The 21,581-nt window shown below is 51.4% G+C and overlaps 1 protein-coding gene across 9 annotated transcripts in view; it reads left to right on the top strand.

The window, feature by feature from the left end:
* The window catches only part of LOC118224712 (arf-GAP with coiled-coil, ANK repeat and PH domain-containing protein 2-like), a 52,312-nt gene that overhangs the window by 21,844 nt on the left and 8,887 nt on the right, over positions 1-21,581 (top strand). For 2 of the 9 annotated variants that reach the window (XR_004764684.1, XM_035412350.1), the window contains exons 7-21: positions 1,832-1,876; positions 2,214-2,309; positions 7,453-7,527; positions 8,172-8,285; positions 9,386-9,397; positions 10,950-11,012; positions 13,467-13,579; positions 16,770-16,821; positions 17,589-17,689; positions 18,463-18,568; positions 18,896-19,098; positions 19,565-19,634; positions 20,128-20,222; positions 20,320-20,513; positions 21,281-21,382. Coding sequence is in view for 7 of the 9 variants with exons in the window: in XM_035412350.1 (XP_035268241.1) it covers positions 1,832-1,876; positions 2,214-2,309; positions 7,453-7,527; positions 8,172-8,285; positions 9,386-9,397; positions 10,950-11,012; positions 13,467-13,579; positions 16,770-16,821; positions 17,589-17,689; positions 18,463-18,568; positions 18,896-19,098; positions 19,565-19,634; positions 20,128-20,222; positions 20,320-20,513; positions 21,281-21,382 (1,441 nt within the window). In the remaining 2 variants the exon portion in view is untranslated. The remainder of the gene's footprint in view (positions 1-1,831; positions 1,877-2,213; positions 2,310-7,452; positions 7,528-8,171; positions 8,286-9,385; positions 9,398-10,949; positions 11,013-13,466; positions 13,580-16,769; positions 16,822-17,588; positions 17,690-18,462; positions 18,569-18,895; positions 19,099-19,564; positions 19,635-20,127; positions 20,223-20,319; positions 20,514-21,280; positions 21,383-21,581) is intronic. The other 7 variants (XR_004764685.1, XM_035412355.1, XM_035412351.1 and 4 more) reach the window with 6 other exon arrangements.

Raw genomic sequence — 21,581 nt, 5'->3', positions numbered from 1 at the left:
CCCAGCCTGGCCCCGCCCTCCTCTCTGCCTGGCCCCGCCCTGACACGCCCAGCCTGGCCCCGCCCTCCTCTCTGCCTGGCCCCGCCCTGACACACCCAGCCTGGCCCCGCCCTCCTCTCTGCCAGGCCCCGCCCCAACACGCCCAGCCTGGCCCCACCCTCCTCTCTGCCTGGCCCCGACCTCCTCTCTGAGAGGCCCCACCCCCTGCTCAGCCTCACCCCTCCCTCCACTGTGCCTGACCCTGCCCTCTGCTCTGCCTGGCCCTGCCCTCTCTTCCCAATCAGCCTAGCCCCACCCTCCACCCTATCTAAACTCAGTCCCACCAATTTCTCTCCTTTCCCCCCTTACCCCTGCCCCTCACTGCTAATCCCCACCTTCCTCCTCATCTAACCTTGGCCCCGCCCTCCTCACCATCTAACCACTTCATACAGTTCCCATGGAAACGGGTGAGCTGTCTGTGTGGGAGGAGCAGAATATAGCTGTTGGGAAACCACAGGCTCACACTGCGCGAGTTTTCCCAGCCAATCACGCGGCCGTCTAAAAACTGCACAGACTTCTGTCGCAAGAGACTGGGTGCAGGTCTCATTCTGGCTACAGCGGTCGGCGTTTCTGAACGGGCCGGGGGGGGCGGGGACTGAGGCAGACTGAAGGAGTTAAATCCATAATGTGAAAGCGCCTAAAAGCCTTCGCTGAGGATTTGTGTTGAGTAATGAATGTGGGAGGAAGATGGAGACACTGACTGTTTCTAATTCACCCCCGATGACCTCATAGCGTTTCACTGGAAAAGCTTCATCCAGCCCCGCCCTGCACAGCGCTCAGAACCACACTGGGGGGTTTTAGTTTCCACCCCTCAATTAGCTAATTAGCTCTGTGCACAAATGGTGGTTTAACTACGGTTCAAGCCTCAGTGGAATGTTTCATACAGTCTTCAGTCCTGTCTTAATCTGTGATTCAAAGCTTATGAGGAATTTACCTAAAATGATGAAGAAATCAATTACTGGACTAATTAAATAATTAAGTGCAGAAGCTGGCTTTCCATACCCACCCCTGGTGTGTCACCTAAATAAGACTGTTAACATGAAGATAAACAGAACTGACGCTTTTCGACATTCGAGTGGTTGACTGTAGTCGTGCGGTGTGTTGTGACAGCCTGTCTGCATTTGAGAGGCAGTGTGGTCATTGGCTGAAATTGCGTAATGCGCTTTGCTCTGACGGTGGTTTATCTCCATGCGGTGTTCGTTTCTCTGAGTAACGGTCTGCAGAAGTGTTCTGCCCCTGTTCGTGCTCCTGTGAGACTGTTCTCTGAGCTGTCACTCATGACAGGCGGTCTCTGGACTGCTCATAAACCCTGGATATACTGTGATGTTCATAAAGGTTGCTGATTGCGCTGTTTAAATATGTTTTTCATCCTGTGTTACGCGTAGGTGATATTGATACACTGAAACAGTGTAAACACTATAGTGAAGTAGAACAAATATTTAAGTCTATCGGTAAGAGCTGTGTGTTTGTGCCCCCTGGTGGTAAGAGTGGGGAGCTACCCATTATGACCAGCATGCAGTAATGTCAGTATGTGTTAAGGGGTTTGGACATTTATTTCTACATACACAAACACAGTTGTTTAAGTCAAGGTGTGCTTGTTAATTTCATGGTGGCTCTCCAGGGCTTGAGTTTGAGATCTCTGACCTGCCGGTTCACAATGGTGTAGTGTGTGATATCATAATGAAAAATGATGTGCTGTGGTGTGCGATGTCATAATAAAAAGGTTGTGGTATGTTGTGTGATGTCATAATAAAAAACCTTGCGGACTGAAATGTTTGCTCTCTCCCCTCAGATCAACGTGCTGCAGTGCAAGAGAAGATCTGAGATCCTTAAATCGGTAAATGCTTCCGAGTGTTTGCGGCTAAAACTCCAGATCAGATGCGTCCCTCACAGTCTGCTCCCAGTGGAACGTTTGGAAAGCGTGTCAGCATGTCTCTGCCCTGTGTTCACCTGCAGCACTGCCCCTCACCTGAGCGTACCCCGAACCCTAACCCTAACCCCCTGTGTCCTCTCCCTGCCCTGTGTGTTCACCTGCAGCACTGCCCCTCACCTGAGCGTACCCCGAACCCTAACCCCCTGTGTCCTCTCTCTGCCCTGTGTGTTCACCTGCAGCACTGCCCCTCACCTGAGCGCACCCCGAACCCTAACCCTAACCCCCTGTGTCCCTGTTTCAGATGCTGTCCTTCATGTATGCCCACCTGACCTTCTTCCACCAGGGCTACGACCTGTTCAGTGAGCTGCAGCCCCTCATGAAGCAGCTCGGAGGACAGGTGAGCAACACACCTTTACCTGTCTGTCCGCTTAAATAAATACAATACACTGTGCAGGTGAGTCACACACCTTTACCTGTCTGTCCATTTAAACAAATAAATACAATACAATACACTGTACAGTGGGGTCACACACCTGGAGAGACCTTTACCTGTCTGTCCGTTTAAACAAATAAATAAATACAATACACTGTACAGGTGAGTCACACACCTTTACCTGTCTGTCCATTTAAACAAATAAATACAATACAATACACTGTACAGTGGGGTCACACACCTGGAGAGACCTTTACCTGTCTGTCCGTTTAAACAAATAAATAAATACAATACACTGTACAGGTGAGCAACACACCTTTACCTGTCTGTCCGTTTAAACAAATAAATAAATACAATACACTGTACAGTGGGGTCACACACCTGGAGAGACCTTTACCTGTCTGTCCGTTTAAACAAATAAATACAATACACTGTACAGGTGAGTCACACACCTTTACCTGTCTGCCCGTTTATTTAAACAAATAAATAGTTTTGGATATGAGCTGAATGTGTAAATATTTAGAATTACTGTTGAGGCACTCGGTTAAGTACCAGAACATTATAGGTTCCAATCCCAGGAGGAACTCAGACTACCTCTACACTGTCAGTGGATACATTGTTAGATGTGTGCTGGGGTTTGGGCCCTGGATAAGGTCATTTCCCTTGCAAATAAATGATAAGACTGAGCCTAATAAGGTTTGTTTTGAAAGCGTGTCATGCAGGAGTCTGCCTGTCTTATAAACCGTGATTTATGGGCGTTTTTATAGAAACATTCTTGGATGCGAGGTTTGAACTTTGGTGTAATTGTGAAAAACGGTTCCAGAGAAAATCTGTTTAGGATAAAAATGCAATTTTATGAAGGCAGTTTGCCAGAAAACCTGGTTTGAGTTTAAGGCAGATGAAACAGGTGGAACATCAGCGGTCCGTCATTTCCCCAGTTCTGTGCCGTTCTTCTGAACTTTAACCCTTATTCAGACATTTTTTACTGCTGTTGTGACTTTGGGGATGCAGAACCCTAAAAGTGATGGCAAAAAAAATTTAAAAAGGCAGAGCTTTGGCATGGCCGGGCCGTTCTGGCCGCGGCGGGAAGGGGATTTCCTGGGAAGAGCTGCTGCCCTTTGTTTCCATAGCGATTCCCACGCGCTCAGAGCAGGTTTATCAGCAGGGCGGCGCCTGTCCTCTCCGCGAGCAACCGCGAATCCCCGCCCCCTTCAGAGTGCTCGGTGAGCCCCGCCCCCTTTGGAGCGCTCGGTGAGCCACGCCCCCTTTGGAGCGCTCGGTGAGCCCCGCCCCCTTTGGAGCGCTGGGTGAGCCCCGCCCCCTTCTGAGTGCTCGGTGAGCCCCGCCCCCTGTGGGAATACGCGGATGGCCTGAGGTTTTGGCGAGGCTAACGCAGCTGGCGCTAACTCCGCTCGCGTGTCAGAGCTCCTGTGAGGGGTTGGGAGAGCCGTGGGTCCTGGAACAGATGCGTTATGCTCCTGGTGTGGAGAGGGCAGTCTCGGGTAGGAAGAGGAAGTGGGAGGCGGGCGTGGGCGGGGGCAGGGGCAGGGAGGGTGAGGCAGCCGGGAGTTACCAGGCTGCTCAGCTCTGGTGCAGTCACAGCTGGGACAGACAGACAGAGAGAGAGGGAGAAGGAGAGAGAGAGACAGAGGGAGAGGAGAGAGACTGCAGTATCCTGGGTCTGTGGAGGACAGCGGGACCCTGAGTTGCTCTGCTGGGACTGAGAGACAGAATCCCCCCTGACCCTTGACCCCTGACCCCCGACCCACGACCTCTCTCGCCATGAAGCTAAAGAAATTAGACCATCTCTGCCGGGAGGCATGGAAGAGCTGCTTACAGGTCAGTGTCAATCTCTCCCCCTCTGTCTCTGATTGGACAGGGGAACAGGGTCTCCATCTGCCCTTCTCTCTGATTGGACAGGGTCTCCATCTCTTGAGAACAGAATCTGATCTGTGGTGCCTGTGACAGAGACTGCAGAGCCTCAGACTGGGCTTGTAACTCAGAGGTTGCAGGTTTGACTCCCTGGTGGGGCACTGCCATTGTACCCTTGAACAGGGGTCACGTACCTGTTCTGCTTCAGTAAATATCCGGGTGTGCAAATGGACTGTATGAATGGAATGTGATCCATTTAAGTCACTCTAGATAAGAGCGTCTGCTAAATGCTGAAAATGAGAAATGTGGTGTTGAGCCTGACTGTACTGTAGCTGGAGTTATCTGAAGCACTGTCACACTTAACAGTCCGAGTGCTCGCTTGTCATGAGGAAGTAGCAGTGCTTTGTGTTTTTAGAAGCTGCACAATTAAATATGAAATAAGTTATGAGGAATAATCAAAACAAATTTTTTAAATGGCTGTCCCTCGGTACGAATGGTTGGTTGTCGCTCCACAAATAAATGACGCTGTCTATTTGCTCCCTGAAAGATCTACCTGTGGAGAACTGTCATGTTTTTCACGTGTTGGTGCTTCCTTCAGGTGATGAGTGGTTTTTTCTTATGATGTCGGTTTTATTTCTCGTTCTGTCGGAATGGGGAAGTTGCTTGCGCTGCAAATACTTTCCTGATGTGAAAATGACGAGCAGGGCTGTGTATCATAAGTTTACTTAATACAGTAATCGGCTCCTAGGACTGGTCTTTCCGGTTGTTAAGTTCACTGTCATTATACCTGCATGTGTGTGTTTAATTTGAGTATTAAAGCAACTGCTTTGTTTAAGGCTGTTTGATTAGCTACCTTTAATTGAGCCCTAGGGGAAGTGTGTGGGGTGTTGTGGGGAACATAAGCAAAGGGAGCTTTAGAGAGCTAATGTCAGGAATGCTTATTTCTGCTTGTTTGGCCATATAACCTGTTAGCTGCTCTTTTTCTCACAGTTCGAATCAGGAACCCCCCCCCCCACCACCACCCCTTATGTGAAATGTACTTGTGCTGTCATTTTTTTTTTTTAGCTTTATGATTAAAAACTGCACGGGTCATTCTTTCTTATAAAAGTAGGAAGTTTGATGACACCGTGCTACAGAATGCTTGAAAATGCTGCAGTTTCCAGTCAGGAGCTGAAGGAGGCCGTTCAGGCCAGGGCTGCGGGCCAGGGGCTCTGTCAGAGATGCAGGGTTGGCCCTTAGATGTACCGCACATTGCCTGCATGCCTCCCGGTATTGGCAGTAAGTAATTACTTAGCCATTGTTCAAGAATGAGCTGCGCTTAGAATAGCTGTGCCTACAAGGCGTCTGCTTTGTTTACATGCATACAGCTCAGCATGATGTGCGCTCCGATATGAATAATGCATGGAATGTTTTTTCTTTGGAAGCAAAAATTATTTCTAGTGAATGAGAGGCGGAGGTTTTTTTTAAATTTTAAAATTTTAAATTTTTATTTTTTTAAAGGCACAGGAGCCGCTCTTCAGTCTCGCTCGCCCCCGGTTGGCCCCGGTTGGCCCCGGTTGGTCCCGGTTGGCCCCGGTTGGCCCCGGTTGGTCCCGGTTGGCCCCGGTTGGCCCCGGTTGGCCCCGGTCACACGTGTGATTTCAGTTTTCCACGCCTCCTCGTTTCACTTCAGTTCTGATTATGGTTACTAAGGCAAAAAAAAAAAAAAACATTTCAAAAAGCCCTTTGATGTTCTTTAGAAGACAGTGCTGAGGGCATTTTGGCTTCCAGTTGGTATCGCTGATGGTATCGCTACGTTGGCTGACAGCCTACTTCCTGGTTGCCGGGAAATAAAAAAAAGTGGATCCTACTTTTGTTCAAGAGAATATGGAATCTTGGTTCATGAACACGTGCACAGTCAGTCATTGGTTCTACGCTGGGTCTGAATCACTGGCAAATGAGTGTATTTTGAGTTTAAATGTTTGGGGGTGTAGTAACCGCACCCTACTCCTTCCTCGCTCCGTCGTTTTTCCAAGGGAAGGGAAGTGAAGTGAATCTCATCTGTCCTCGTTTGACAGCATGATGTGAATTTGAGTTTTTTAGCACGGACGTTTACACAAGGAATATCTGGGCCAAAATCTCGCTGCTTAATTATCTTCTGAAAGTAGTGTAAACATCATGGAGGGTCCGGGGGGGGGGGGGGGGGGGGGGGGGGGGGGGGGGTAGGGGGCTCTTTTCTAGGAATAGCCCACGGATATCGAGGCTGGGTGGCCATTTGTCCGTCATTCTGGAGGGTGCTCTACTAAGTTCCGCTCTGGCGCCATTGTATATGCAGTGTTGTACAGTTAACTTGAGAAGCTCTCTGGCGCCCCCTGGGTGCGTTTTGCATTATATCTGTATCGCCCGTTTCCCAGAATTCAATTTCACACACAATAAACCACAGATCGAATGATCCGGTTTGCTGGACCTCGTCCTTTTTTGGGTTCAGGAGTCTGGCAGTTATTTTAGACGGCTGTTTTCCTGGGAGACGCGTTCATGGGCAGAAAATTGACTGCAGGTTTCACTTTAATCAGAATCTTTCTGATTTTTCCTGTTTGCTTCCTCCATGAGCATCTGCCCCATGCACATTATGAAAATTTTATGATTTTTCATAAGTGATCAGAGACGGCCGCAAACTCCAGCTGCTAAAATGCAGTTGTGGTATTCTTAAGTCCCAATACTCATACTCGCCAAGTACAGATTTGCAGTCAAAAACATGGATTTATAAATATGCACAAAAGCAGGTAGCTGTCTGCCTCTCCGAGGAGCCTGTTTACGTAAACGCCCTGTTTTACATGCACTGTCCAGCTCCTGTCCCAGGGTGCAGTGACGTATTAACGCTCTGTTTTACACGCTCTGTCCAGCTCCTGTCCCAGGGTGCAGTGACACATTAACGCTCTGTTTTACATGCACTGTCCAGCTCCTGTCCCAGGGTGCAGTGACACATTAACGCCCTGTTTTACACGCACTGTCCAGCTCCTGTCCCAGGGTGGAGTGACACATTAACATCCTGTTTTACATGCACTGTCCAGCTCCTGTCCCAGGGTGCAGGGCAGTCCCAGCCTGGAGAGTCACCGTGCAGCTGCCTCTTCATGATCCTTGATCAGAGCCATGCTCCTCTACTTCTCCTCGCCTCCTCCTTTCCTCTCTTCTCCTCTCCTCCTCCTCCTCTCCTCTCCTGCCCGTCTGAGCGCTCTTCTCTTCTCTTCTCCTGCAGCTGGACCAGCTGATGGTGGATGCGGACAAGGAGAAGAAAGATATGGAGCTGAAGCACTCTACCATCCAGAAAAAGGTACAGAACCCCCCCCCCCCCCCCCATCACCTGGCAACCCCTCATAACCCATCAGCTGGCAACCCCCCATAACCTATAGCCTGGCAACCCATGAATTTCCCATTGGGTACATGTCACTCCCCATTACCCACAACTCATCATTCCGTGTCACTATCCCATCCCTTGCAACCTGAAACTCTGGCACAATCACTCTGGCAATGGTGATCGTGTGATCTTTGCTGTAGAGACTGGAGTTTGTGATCTCTACTGTAGAGACTGGAGTTGGAGATCTCTGCTGTAGAGGCTGGAGTTGGAGATCTCTGCTGTAGAGGCTAGAGTTGGAGATCTCTGCTGTAGAGACTGGAGTTGGAGATCTCTGCTGTAGAGGCTAGAGTTGGAGATCTCTGCTGTAGAGACTGGAGTTGGAGATCTCTGCTGTAGAGGCTAGAGTTGGAGATCTCTACTGTAGAGACTGGAGTTGGAGATCTCTGCTGTGGAGGCTAGAGTTGGTGATCTCTACTGTAGAGACTGGAGTTGGAGATCTCTGCTTTAGAGGTGAGAGTTGGAGTTCTCTACTGTAGAGACTGGAGTTAGAGATCTCTGCTGTAGAGACTGGAGTTGGAGATCTCTGCTGTAGATGCTGGAGTTGGTTTTCTCTGCTGTAGAGACTGGAGTTGGAGATCTCTGCTGTAGAGACTGGAGTTGGAGATCTCTGCTGTAGAGACTGGAGCTGGAGATCTCTGCTGTGGAGGCGAGAGTTGGAGATCTCTGCTGTAGAGGTGAGAGTTGGAGGTCTCTGCTGTAGAGGTGAGAGTTGGAGGTCTCTGCTGTAGAGGCTGTCCTCTACAGCTGACCAGCGGGTCACTCACTCTCTCTCTCCCTCCCTCCCTCCCTCCTTCCATCCATCCTGCCCTCTGTGTGACGTCTTTAAACCCTCCCTGCCTTCGATCCTGTCCTTGCCCTTAAAGCCTTCATTTTGGTGGAAAGCTCTTTGCAGAAGTTAGAGGAGACTTTCTATCCTGTGCACCCGGTGATTTATGGACTCGTTAATTTGTATGAGCGTCACTGATACGAGCCCTCGGTGCCAAGAGCAGGGCGGCTGCAGCAGGGTCTGTTCTCAGAGGCAGGGCTTCGTGCTCTGAGCCGTCTGTGGATTATTATATTTGGAGCAGGATCCGGGGGTGTTGGGTCATTTCGCCCCCCCCCCCCCCTGCATTATTAATGTGTGCAGGAAGCTGTGAGCTCACTTACATACCAGGAGGGGCGGAGCTGTGAGCTCACTTACATACCAGGAGGGGCGGGGCTGTTTTAACCCCGATTCACCTGCGTGTGTCGGACCGCGGGGGTGTTGGGTAACAGCGGTCACACTCCCCCCCCCCCCCCCCCCCTTAAAGATCAGGGGTGTAGCCTGGGCTGGGGTTGGGGCAGGGGGGGTGCTGGGACGGGTCACAGGGGAAGGCTGTGCTGCTTTTTGGCTGTAGTGGGTGGAACCGTGTGATCTGTGTGACCACGCCCTCATTCTCCCCCCCAGACATCCCCCCACCCCCCCCCCCCCCCCGCGCAATGGCAACAATCTCTCACCCCCTACATGCAAAATGTCTTCTCCCATCCCTGTCCCTCTCTTCCTCCATCTCGCTCCCTCTCTTTCTCTCCCTCCCTGCTCCCTCCCCTCACTCTCCTCTGTGTCACTGCCTCCCTCTCCCCCCTCCCTCTCTCTCTCCCTCCTTTTCTCCCTCCCCTTTTTCAGTAGGATGCTATTTTTGTGCTGTCTTTCCTCCTGGATCCTTCTCTTTCCCTCAAACTGATTCTGCAGTTTCTAATCTGATCTCTCTCTCTCTCCCTCTCTCCCTCCCTCTCTCTCTCTCTCTCTCTCTCCTAGGCAGTGCTGCAGGTAAGACTCTCTCTTTCCTCTTCTCTCTGTTCTCCTGTGTCTCCTGTGTGTCCCAGCGGCTCGGGGGGGCAGAAGCAGGGGGTTTGTGCTCTGTTCCGGGGGCAGTGACTGGGGGGGCGGGGAACCTGTGTCCCCCACGCTGGGGGGGTCACCTTTGAGCCGGTGGCTGTATCTCAGGACGTAGCGCACATGCTTCTGGAAGGACAGGCGCGTGCAGGGACTGCAACGCAGCACTCGAACCCGGGATTTATGCCGCAATTCACACGGGTTTAAAAATAAAAAAAATAAATAAAAAATAGCGAACAGAAAGCCCTCCAGCAGTGGGAACCGGAAAGGCATGACAGCCACGGAGAAATGGATTTCTCTTCACCTGGCATGAACTTCCTGGCTCATGATCACAACATCCGCCTCTCTGCTCACACGGGCTGCGCTCGCTGTGGGTGTGGCTGCGCTCTGATTGGGCCTCAGGCTGCAGTGAGGTCAGAAACCGGCTCATAAAATGTGACCTCGGTTTATTTATTGTTTGGCGGGGGCGGGGGGTTGCATGTGTCCGGTGGTACGGTCGGCACGGTAACGCGTTCTGTGATGAGGGAAACAGGAGCCGAGCAGGCTAACGCTAAGAGCGCGGGACTGTGTTTAATGTTTCATACGGGTGGCGGTGTCGGGTGAAGTGGGAGGGGCCTGATATTGGCTGGCCGTCAGCACGGCAACTGCCTGATTACAAACGCGCGAGCGCACGCACGCACAGCGCATAAACACACACTTACACACACACCCGGACACACGCTCGCGTGGACACACTTACACACACACCCGGACACACGCTCGCGTGGACGCTCTTACACACACACCCGGACACACGCTCGCGTGGACACTCTTACACACGCACAGCGCATAAACACACACTTACACACACACCCGGACACACGCTCGCGTGCACACTCTTACACACGCACATAGCGAACGACGCGTGTGTAAAACCGCACACACACTCGCTCATGCACTTTCTTACGGGCGGAGGGAGGGCAGCGACACGGCTGTCACTGAGACGGACAGTGACAACAGACAGACAGGCAGGAACAACGTCACTCACACACACACACCGGCAGCCATGAAGATCTTCAGTCGCTTTCACTATGTGTGGTATCTGGTAAGTGCGATGGGACTGCGGAAAATATGCGTTGTGTGTGTTTGTGTGTGTGTGTATGTGTGTGCGCGCCTGTGTGTGTGTGTGCGCGCATGCGTGTGAGTGTGTGTGTGAGTGTGTGCGTGCATGCGTGTGTGTGTGTGTGCATATGCCTGTATGTTTGTATATCTCTGCTGTGCCCAGACTGGCTCGGTGCCTTAGGCAGCAGTGGGGCTCCTCTCCTCTCTTACTCTCCCTCTCTGTTGGATGTGACTTTTAGGACGTGTGTGTGTGTGTGTGTGTGTGTGTGTGTGTGTGTGTGCCTGTATGCCTGTATGCCTGTATGTGTGTATATCTCAGTGTCTCAGGCAGCAGAGGGGCTCCTCTCCTCTCTCACTCTCTCTGTCTGTTGGATGTGACTTCTAGGACGTGGCAGAGTGTGACGTGTTGCCCGACGGCCGCTGCTTTAGTGCGTGGAGGTCCACCGCTGTACGTACTGCAGCTTTACTGTGCGCCTAACCGTCTCCCGTCCGACTCACGCCCATCCCCACCCCCGTCTGTCCATCCGTCTGTCCGTTCGTCCATCCGTCCGTCCGACCCTGCTGGTCACCCGTGTGCGAATCCGTGCTCATTTCTCATCGCACGTGTTCTCATCTGTGTGTGAAAGTTCCGTTTTCTGTTGTGTTGGCATGGCTGGATGTTCTGTAGCCTTCTGGGTAATCATTTGTGTGGAATGCGGGTGAAGGCTTGTACCTGGTGCAGTCCGGACACACGGTGAAGGTTTTTTTTTTTTTGGTGTCTCTCTGAGCCTACCTGGCAGACAGGTGAAGTCATGCTGGTGATAAATGATCTGGTCGGCAGGTAATCCGTGCCTCACCTGAGACTCCATCGTCGTTCCTCTTCTCCTCCAGAGGAACCTTCCAGTAATGTCACGTTCCTAATCTGTGTGTTAATAACCCTGTCAATCGCCCCAGCCCGCGCTAACGCTGCTGTGTAACCTCACCAGTGCAGCCCTGGTCCGGTTACTGCTCATGTGGATTTGTGCGCCTAGCGACGCTAACACGATCTGCGTAGCGATGTAAACACGCTATATTGACCCTGTAGGTGTGACAGTTCAGAGTGTTCCTTTGTGGTTGCTCACACGCGGTGCCATGTTGTCCTGAGGTGTTTTCGTGGTGGCGGTGTAGCGTAATAGGTAGGGAACTGGGCTTGTAACATAAAGGTTGCAGGTTTGATTCCCAGACCTAAAGGTTGCGGGTTCGATTCCCAGGTACGACACTGCCACTGTGCCCTTGATTAAGGTGCCTAACCTGTATCGCTTCAGTGTGTATCCAGCAGGATTCTGTGTAAAAAGGCAGAAAGCTGTGCCATCGCTCTGGGTAAAGAGCGTCTGCCAGATGCCCGTGATGCGCCATTTTGTTTTCACGCTCTGTGTACGTGCGGCTGTGGGGAAAGCAGTGATGCGGTCTGCGTGCGGTTTCATCACGTTTAGCCTTTTTAGCATGTGGTGCCTCTGCGTGGCTGAACGGGCTCTCCTGAACATGGCAAAGAGAGACCTGGACCTCCTGCTACGCATCCTGTCAGTGGTCATTACTGTGCGGTGTCAGCAGACCCTCTGTGGTAGTCTGGAAATCTGTCAGAGGGTTGCTAGGCTAACACTGAATCGCTGGAGAGTGCTACGCTAACACTGAATCACTGGCCAGTGCAAGGCTAACACTGAATCACTGGCCAGTGCTAGGCTAACACTGAATCGCTGGCCAGTGCTACGCTAACACTGAATCGCTGGCCAGTGTTACGCTAACACTGAATCCAGTGGCCAGCGGTACTGAGCAGTGATGTACTAAAGCTGTATAAGAGGGCAGTGGTATACTAAACCTGTATTACAAGGTAGTGATATACTCACACTGTATTAGAGGGCAGTGATATACTAAAGCTGTATTATAGGGCAGTGATATACTTACACTGTATTAGAGGGCAGTGGTATACTCACACTGTATTAGAGGGCAGTGATATTATAGGGCAGTGATATACTCACACTGTATTAGAGGGCATTACATTACATTACATTCATTTGGCAGACGCTTTTATCCAAAGCGACATACAAAAAGTGCATTTTCATGATCGTAGACAAATGAGGGCAGTGGTATACTCACACTATTAGAGGGCAGTGATATACTAAAGCTGTATTACAAGGTAGTGATATACTCACACTGTATTAGAGGGCAGTAGTATACTCACACTATATTAGAGGGCAGTAGTATACTAATGCTGAATGAAAGGGTTGTGGTGTTAATAATAGCGTGTCGTTAGAGCTGTTTCCCTGGTCAGGTGCAGTCTGTGGTGTCTGTCCAGTGCATTCTGTGGGTGATGTCACAGTAGCGCTTAGCGCTCCTCATGTCATTTGAAGCCGTGGGTTGCTGGCGGTAACACAAGCCCGCGCGCTGGCCGCTGTGTTCTCTGTCCCTGCCAGTGCGCTACGGACGGCCGGCCTCTCGCTGTGATTGGCTGGCTGCGTACTGGCGAGAAACTCCCTCCCCCTTCCCACTGGAGTCATTTTACTTTACAGTGGAGAGACACAGCCATGACCCACTCCACCCCCACCCCCACCCGCCCGGCACTGTGCCCCAAACCAGCCAGAACCGCTCAGTTCCTCCCCCCTCCAAGCCAGCGTTATGGACTTTCATCAGTTCTGTGTGGAAGGTGTGCTGCCATCCAGCTTTTAAATGACTGATGTGTATATTTTTTTCTTTCTCTGCCCTTCTGTCCATCTCTTCCAATTTTTCAATTTTCTCTTTCGTTGTATTTCCCTTTCTTTACTCTGTCCTCTATCTTTAATTCTGTCCATCCCTTTTCATTTCTTCTTCTCTGTCTCCTTCTCCTCTCTCTCTCTCTCTCTTTCCTTCCTTCTCTCTCTGTCTCTCTCTCTTTCCCTCTCTCTCTCAGGACTTCTCGAATGAGGACACCAAACTGGAGTACAATGTGGATGCAGACAATGGAATCGTCATGGAGGGGTACCTGTTTAAGAGGGCCAGCAATGCCTTCAAAACATGGAACAGGTAAGGGTTCGACACGCCCCCTCAACCGAGCCTATCCCCTGGCCCCCGCCACACCTTACCTGGCCCTGCCCATTGCCACACCTTGTCAGGCTCCACCCACCACCACATCCTGCCTGGCTCCTCCTACCCAGACTTCCTTTCCCATAATCCTCTGCTGTCACACCCTGCTCAAACGGTCCTCGCTAAAATTAACACGTAACATCCCTTGATCGAGACCAGCTGTAATGTTTCACAAAGGCGTTAGATCCACCCTAGTTAAGCGTGTTCTTCTGCAAGCGGTGTTGCTTGGGCGGGTCAGGGTCTCCAGGGCAACGCTGAGTCAGCCGTTTCCGAGCGATCGATGGTGACCCGCTGTAGTCGGCAGGCACCCCGGGGTCCCGCCTCCCTGTGACGGCTGAACAGGGGCTGGTTTAGAGAGAGCAGCTCCCCTGGGCTGGTTTAGAGAGAGCAGCTCCCCTGGGCTGGTTTAGAGAGAGCAGCTCCCCTGGGCTGGTTTAGAGAGAGCAGCTCCCCTGGGCTGGTTTAGAGAGAGCAGCTCCCCTGGGCTGGTTTAGAGAGATCAGCTCCCCTGGGCTGGTTTAGAGAGAGCAGCTCCCCTGGGCTGGTTTAGAGAGAGCAGCTCCCCTGGGCTGGTTTAGAGAGAGCAGCTCCCCTGGGCTGGTTTAGAGAGAGCAGCTCCCCTGGGCTGGTTTAGAGAGAGCAGCTCCCCTGGGCTGGTTTAGAGAGAGCAGCTCCCCTGGGCTGGTTTAGAGAGAGCAGCTCCCCTGGGCTGGTTTAGAGAGAGCAGCTCAGCAGGGCTGGTTTAGAGAGAGCAGCTCCCCTGGGCTGGTTTAGAGAGAGCAGCTCCCCTAGGCTGGTTTAGAGAGAGCAGCTCCCCTGGGCTGGTTTAGAGAGAGCAGCTCCCCTGGGCTGGTTTAGAGAGAGCAGCTCCCCTGGGCTGGTTTAGAGGGAGCAGCTCCCCTGGGCTGGTTTAGAGAGAGCAGCTCCCCTGGGCTGGTTTAGAGAGAGCAGCTCCCCTGGGCTGGTTTAGAGAGAGCAGCTCCCCTGGGCTGGTTTAGAGAGAGCAGCTCCCCTGGGCCATGCCCAAGGTTACAGGCTTCTGCTGCTTGTTGGTTGTCAATGTTTAAACAGCAGTATGTTCACTTTTAAGGTTGTGGCCATTTATTTGCATTGCATGCTTAAGGTAAATAAGGCTATGGAGCCCAGCTGGTGCTTAGAGTTCTAGAGCCCTAGGGGTAATTAGGGTTCTGGAACCCTGGAGGGAGGTGTTCAGGGTTCTGTAACCCTGGAGGTGCTTTATGGTCATTGAGGAACTGCCTTCTGTTGTGGAGGACCCTTGGGGGGCAGGGGCTAGGGGCTGGGTTTTTTTTTTAACTGGTAGTTTTCCTGAACCCAGTTCCTGTTGTTGTGCAGGACTCATATTTGTGTGTAAATAAAGACCAGTCTTTTTCTCTTTTTTTCACATCTCTGCATTATGTATGGCAGCGTTGGCAGCAGGCACACCCTGCTCTGCTCGGCTCAGGAGCTGGATTAAGTGCTGCCTGACGGCAGGCGTTTATTTCAGAGGAGAGCGAGTCTGGCTCTGCTCTGCTGAATTCACAGGGACAGCTGTGGTCATGGGGACTGGCTTACAGACACAGCCGGGCCGTCCACGGTCAGAGAACAGAAAATAAAGCCTTAATTAACATTATAATGTAAAAGAAGGTAAAAACAAAACAAGCGATTAAACCTAACTGAGATTCAGCAGACGCTGTTATCCACGGTGACACGAATTACGTTCTTTTACACGCAGTCTGTTTATACAGCCAGATGTTTTACAGAAGCAGTTCAGGTTGAGTACCTTCAGCTCAGGGGTACAGCAGCAGTGCCACACCTGGGATTGGAACCTGCCACCCTCTGAGTTGCATACCCAGGTCCCTGACCATCATGCCACGCAGCCGCCCAGTTGAGTCTACATAAGTGACCTTCAGCTGGACTTTTTAATCATGCAGAGGAGATCACAACCAGTTCCAATCGAGCGCTCGTTTGAGAAGACGTTTCCCTTCTCACAGTGAGGGTGTGTCACTGTGCTGTGCTGTTTTTTTACCTGTGTTTCTTACCTGTGTTCCTGCAACTCTGTGGCCGTTGGCTTGCACAGAGTCTCATTTGTGTTTTTCTTCCTGTCTGTCCCTTGTGTTTGTGTTAAACCCCGCCCCCTCATTCTTTGGTCTATCCTGAAATTTGTCACATGACAGAAAAAAGGCTGTTTACGACAGGTACATACATCACAGCTTCTGGCTCCGCCCCCTTGCCCCTCGCATGCATGTTCCCACACTCTCTCACACAAACTATCGCTCTCACTCACTCACTCACTCGCACACGCACACGCACACACACACACTCTGACCACTGTGGTCCTTGGTTAGAGACAGTGTTTCAGTGTGACCCTTGCTTTCAAGGGTATGCTCCTCCTGTGACTGACTGATATAGTCATAACAGCTCCCCCATGATGCTCCCCCACTCTATTACACACTATCTCTGTTCATATGCTGTCCTCTGCTTCCATCTGTCTTTTGAATGTTGGTCGTCTCGTTACTGAATCAGTTCAATCATTATTGGTGCCTCATTCATTTTAAGACTGATTTATTTATTTATTTTCAAAAAATATGTTTTTATTTAGATCCCTCTGTTTCCATGAATGATCTCATGCCTGTATGATTGGTCTGTGCTGTACTTTCCTGTCAGGTGACATGTGTGATGTCACAGAGGAGCTCCACCAATCACAGAGCGCATTAATAATGACCAATAGAACAACGGCAACAGTGATTGGTTTCTGGCCACTTCCTGGCAGTTCCCATTGTCCTGTTAGTCGTTGAATGTACACTCAGCGATTGGTGGAGCTCCTCTCCTGCATTACCCGATTTATCATGTCTGGTCCGTAGCAGGAAACAGGAAGTGAGAATGAAGGCCTGGAAATATGATCCAGCTTGTCCATGTGCCTGTTTTGCCCTGCGTGACTACAGTCCTGTTGTGCGGTTCTTTCCATTGTGGTTTTTCATGTATTAATAGCGCTTTCCAGTCCTTTCAAGGGTACTACTAACAATGGATAGCTCTGTGTCAGGATACTGGTTTGTGGTCTGATTTCTTTTTTTTATTATTATGTTTTTTGTAAATGTGGAATATTGGATCACAAAATGCATTTTTTTCTTAGGCGATGGTTCTCCATTCAGAACAACCAGCTAGTTTATCAGAAGAAATTCAAGGTAAGGCAAAAGTGTTTTTTTTTTTAGTAAAGAAGGTGATTAGTTGTGTGTGGAGTGAGTTGGAGGTGATTAGTAAAGGTGATTAGTTGTGTGTGGACTGAGTGGTGAGTTGGCTGTGATTAGTTGTGTGGAGTGAGTGGTTTTGGAGGTGATTAGTTGTGTGGAGTGAGTTGGAGGTGATTAGTTGTGTGTGGTATGAATGATAATTTAGAGGTGATTAGTAAAGAAGGTGATTAGTTGTGTTTGGAGTTAGTGATGATTTAGAGGTGATTAGTAAAGAAGGTGATTAGTTGTGTGTGGAGTGAGTGGTGATTTAGAGGTGATTAGTAAAGAAGGTGATTAGTTGTGTGTGGAGTGAGTGGTGATTTAGAGGTGATTAGTAAAGAAGGTGATTGGCTGTGATTATTTGTGTGGAGTGAGTGGTTTTGGAGGTGATTAGTTGTGTGGAGTGAGTTGGAGGTGATTAGTTGTGTGTGGTATGAATGATAATTTAGAGGTGATTAGTAAAGAAGGTGATTAGTTGTGTTTGGAGTTAGTGATGATTTAGAGGTGATTAGTAAAGAAGGTGATTAGTTGTGTGTGGAGTGAGTGGTGATTTAGAGGTGATTAGTAAAGAAGGTGATTGGCTGTGATTATTTGTGTGGAGTGAGGGGTTTTGGAGGTGATTAGTTGTGTGGACGGGAGCGCAGTGTCTCTGCAGTAGGTTCAGTAAGACACCGGTACCTGGTTGCCGGCGGTAACTGAGTCGTTGGCGGATTCTCCTGCAGGATAACCCCACGGTGGTGGTGGAGGATCTGCGGCTCTGCACCGTCAAACACTGCGAGGACATCGAGCGCCGCTTCTGCTTCGAGGTCGTGTCCCCAACCAAGTGAGTACCCCAAAACCCCGCTCCCCAGGAACCCCAAAACCCCGCTCCCCAGGCACCCCAAATCCCCGCTCCCCAGGCGCCCCAAAACCCCACTCCCCAGGCACCCCAAAACCCCGCTCCCCAGGCACCTCAAAACCCCGCTCCCCAGGCACCTCAAAACCCCGCTCCCCAGGAACCTCAAAACCTTGCTCCCCAGGCACCCCAAAACCCCGCTCCCCAGGCACCCCAAAACCCCGCTCCCCAGGGAACTCCAAAACCCCGCTCTGCTCCACAGGGACCCCAAATCCCCGCTCCCCAGGCACCCCAAAACCCCGCTCTGCTCCACAGGGACCCCAAATCCCCGCTCCCCAGGCACCCCAAAACCCCGCTCTGCTCCACAGGGACCCGCAAACCCCACTCCACAGGGAACCCTAAAACCCCACTCCACAGGGAACCCCAAAACCCCACTCCACAGGGAACCCCAAAAACACGCTCTGCTCCTCAGGGTCCCCCAAAGCCCAGCTCCATAGGGACCGCAAAACCTGCTCTGCTACACAGGAACCACCAAAACCCTACTCTGTTCCACAGGGACCCCAAAACCTGACTGATTGATTGTTTGATTGATTGACTGACTGGTTGTTTATTTGATTGATTGAGTTGGTTGACTGACTGACTGACTGACTGGTTGTTTGTTTGTTTGTTTGTTTGTTTGTTTGTTTGTTTGTTTGTTTGTTTGATTGATTGATTGATTGATTGGTTGATTGATTGTGTTCCGTCTCTTCTCCCCTGCCCAGGAGCTGTATGATGCAGGCCGACTCAGAGAAGCTCAGACAGGCCTGGATCAAAGCCGTCCAGAACAGCATCGCCAGCGCTTTCCGGGATAAGGGGGAGGACGCAGAGGTCAGTGAAGGTCGCAGACCCTTCAGCGCTGCGTTGTGTGGTAACATAGCCCTCCTGCACTGTGTTAAGTGTGATAAGGAGCCCTACTGCACTGTGTTAAGTGTGATAAGGAGCCCTACTGCACTGTGTTAAGTGCGATAGCTTAACCCTACAGCACTGCGTTGTGTGGTAACATAGCCCTCCTGCACTGTGTTAGGTGTGATAGCGGGTGTGAGGGGGAGTGAGGGAGTGTAAGTAGCAGACGTGTGTGAGAATGTGGGTGGGATTGAACCCAGAGTAAACGCTCAAACTGTTTGGGGTTGGGGGTCTTCCGGGTTTTCCCTGCAGAAGCTGGACAAGAAGCCGTCGGCCTCCACAGCGAGCCTGGACCCGGAGGCGAAGGAGCGCTGCGTGCGGGGGGAGGGGGCGCTGCAACGGGTTCTCTGCGTCCCGGGAAACGCCGTCTGCTGCGACTGCAGCCAGCCGGACCCCAGCTGGGCCAGCATCAACCTGGGCATCACCCTCTGCATCGAGTGCTCCGGAATACACAGGTAAACCTGGGCATCACCCTGTGCATAGAGTGCTCCGGAATACACAGGTAAACCTGGGCATCACCCTGTGCATAGAGTGCTCCGGAATACACAGGTAAACCTGGGCGTCTCCCTCTGCATAGAATGTGTTCTTATTTATTAATAAGAAAGAAAGTTAGCACGTAGGGTTCTATTTCAAGGCTATTCTGAAATGAAACCGTGGAAAATCATACATTCAGGCAGACTATGCAGGAACAAATCTTAGACGGAGGAAGAAACTGCTTTGATTGTAAACACAAGAAATCCTGCATAGTATGCCTTTAATGTTACTGCAAAAGTCAGTGAAAAGGGCAAAATATTGATGCCTGATTTGAGAGGTGATGCTGTGACTCACTTTATGGAAAGGAGGGTGTCTTCAGTAAATAACGTCTCCTTACTGTGATAGGTCGACCGTTTGATTGACGCTGTCGTTCCCCACTCTCTGCAGGAGTCTGGGTGTTCACTTCTCCAAGGTGAGATCGCTGACTCTGGACACCTGGGAGCCGGAGCTGCTCAAGGTGAGTGGGGCGGGGCGGGGCTGAGTGGGTGGGGGCTGAGCCACGAGAGGAACAGGATGACAGATGGCTCGTCAGAACGCTCTGTATTCACCCTGTTTCTGCTCTCCTGCTGTACAGGACCAGACTCTTTCTCTCTCTCTCTCTCTCTCTGACCTTCAGAGGCTATATAAACCGAATTGAAGTGCCTGTTTCCGACACACACTTAACTGGAAGTGACAGTTGAAGGGTGCTGCTAAATAAGTTGCAGAGTCGAGTGGGGTGTACTGCTATTTATACTGGCAATTTAGTGAATTAGCCGGCTCTCCTTCTCCATGGCAACATGAAGTGCATTCAGCTGTGGGACTACAACACATCACAATCGTGGTTGGGTGGGACATCTTCAGAAATAGCTGGTAGCTGGTTGCTAAACTGTGGTGTGAGTTTGATTCAGATGCTGTATTGCTGTTTGGATTCTGTATATGCTGTGTTCTGATTGGTTAATTGTTTGGTACAGGTGATGTGTGAGCTGGGGAATGGGGTCCTGAACCCGATATATGAAGCACGTCGAGAAGAAATGAAAGTCAAGAAGCCGGAACCCGGAGATCCAAGGTACCGCACGGCCTTCTGGGTAACAAGGTGCTGAGAGAGTGTGTACTAAACCGACCAATCAGGTACTCACTGCCCCCCCCCCCCGTCTGCGGTCCAGGCAGGAGATCGAGGCCTACATCAGAGCCAAGTACGTTGACAGGAGGTTCGCCCGCATTCCGTCACCTGCCCAGCAGAGGTCAAAGGTCATCATCCTGAGCAAGCAGGAGAAGCGGCTGAGCATCAGTTCAGAGCACCTGTCGCCCAGGCCGGCCCCGCCCACGCCCAAGCTCCACGCCACCTCTGACACAGCAGGTGAGACTCCGTCCCCCCATGCCTGAATTAAGCCCCGCCTCCAACCTGTCAGGTCAGACATCATTCCCCCCCCTCCTCCCCCATGCCTAAACTACACCCCACCTGTGATGCCGAGATGAACCTCCACCTCCAGCACGTCAGGTGAGCCCCCCCCCCCCCCCCCACCCCCCGCTCCCCTGATGCTGACATTCAGCCCTGTCTCCCAGTATGTCAGGTGACCAGGTGAGCCCCCCCCCCCCACCCCCCCCGGCTCTTGTCCTTCGGAGCGATGCTAGGCTGAGCGCCTTCGCTTATATCCTCCTGTCCATCCCTGCTGTGGCTGAACTCATCTGTGCCCTCTCTCTCTCTCTCTCTCTCTCTCTCTCTTTCTCTTTTTCCACCACCTCCCTGGCTCTCTCTCTCTTTCTCTCTTTCCCCCACTGCCCTGCTCTCTCTCGCTCTCTCTCTCTCTCTTTCCACCACCTCCCTGCTCCCTCTCTCTTTCTCTCTCTCTCTCTCTTTCTCTCCACTACCCCCCTCTCCCCCTCTACCTTTTGCTTGCTCTCTCTCCCTCCCATACCTCCCTACCGCTTTCCTCCTCCCTCCCTCTCTTTCTCTCCCTCTCTCACTCCCAAACTCTCTCCCCCTCCCTACCTATTTCTCTTTCTTTCTTTCTTTCTTTCTCCCTACCTCTCTTGCTCACTCTCTCTCCTTCTCCCTCCCTTCTCTCCTTTCTCTGTGCCCCCTTGCTAACCCGCTCCTGCACTTTGACCTCTGACCCCACATAGCCTCAGCCAGCCAAGGCAAGGCCCGTCGAGACTCTCTCTTCTGTCCTGACGAGCTCGACTCGCTCTTCTCCTACTTTGACACCTCTTCGAAGCAGTGGAGTAGTAAGTACAGTCACAGTCTCCTGGGAAGTCACTCATCTGTGGGTCATTATCCCCCCCCCCGTTCAGCACTGTGGACTCATCCGTGCAGTGGTGCATCTTGGCTTGGTGTGGTTGGTACCATTTGTTCTGCGGGGGAGGTCTGTTGCTTGAGTTGGGCCTCTCTCTCTCTCTCTCTCTCTCTCTCTCTCTTTCTCTCTCT

This window comes from Anguilla anguilla, chromosome 4 (genome assembly GCF_013347855.1).
Source record: "Anguilla anguilla isolate fAngAng1 chromosome 4, fAngAng1.pri, whole genome shotgun sequence".
NCBI lineage: Eukaryota > Metazoa > Chordata > Actinopteri > Anguilliformes > Anguillidae > Anguilla > Anguilla anguilla.
This window is presented reverse-complemented; position numbering and strand designations above follow the sequence as displayed.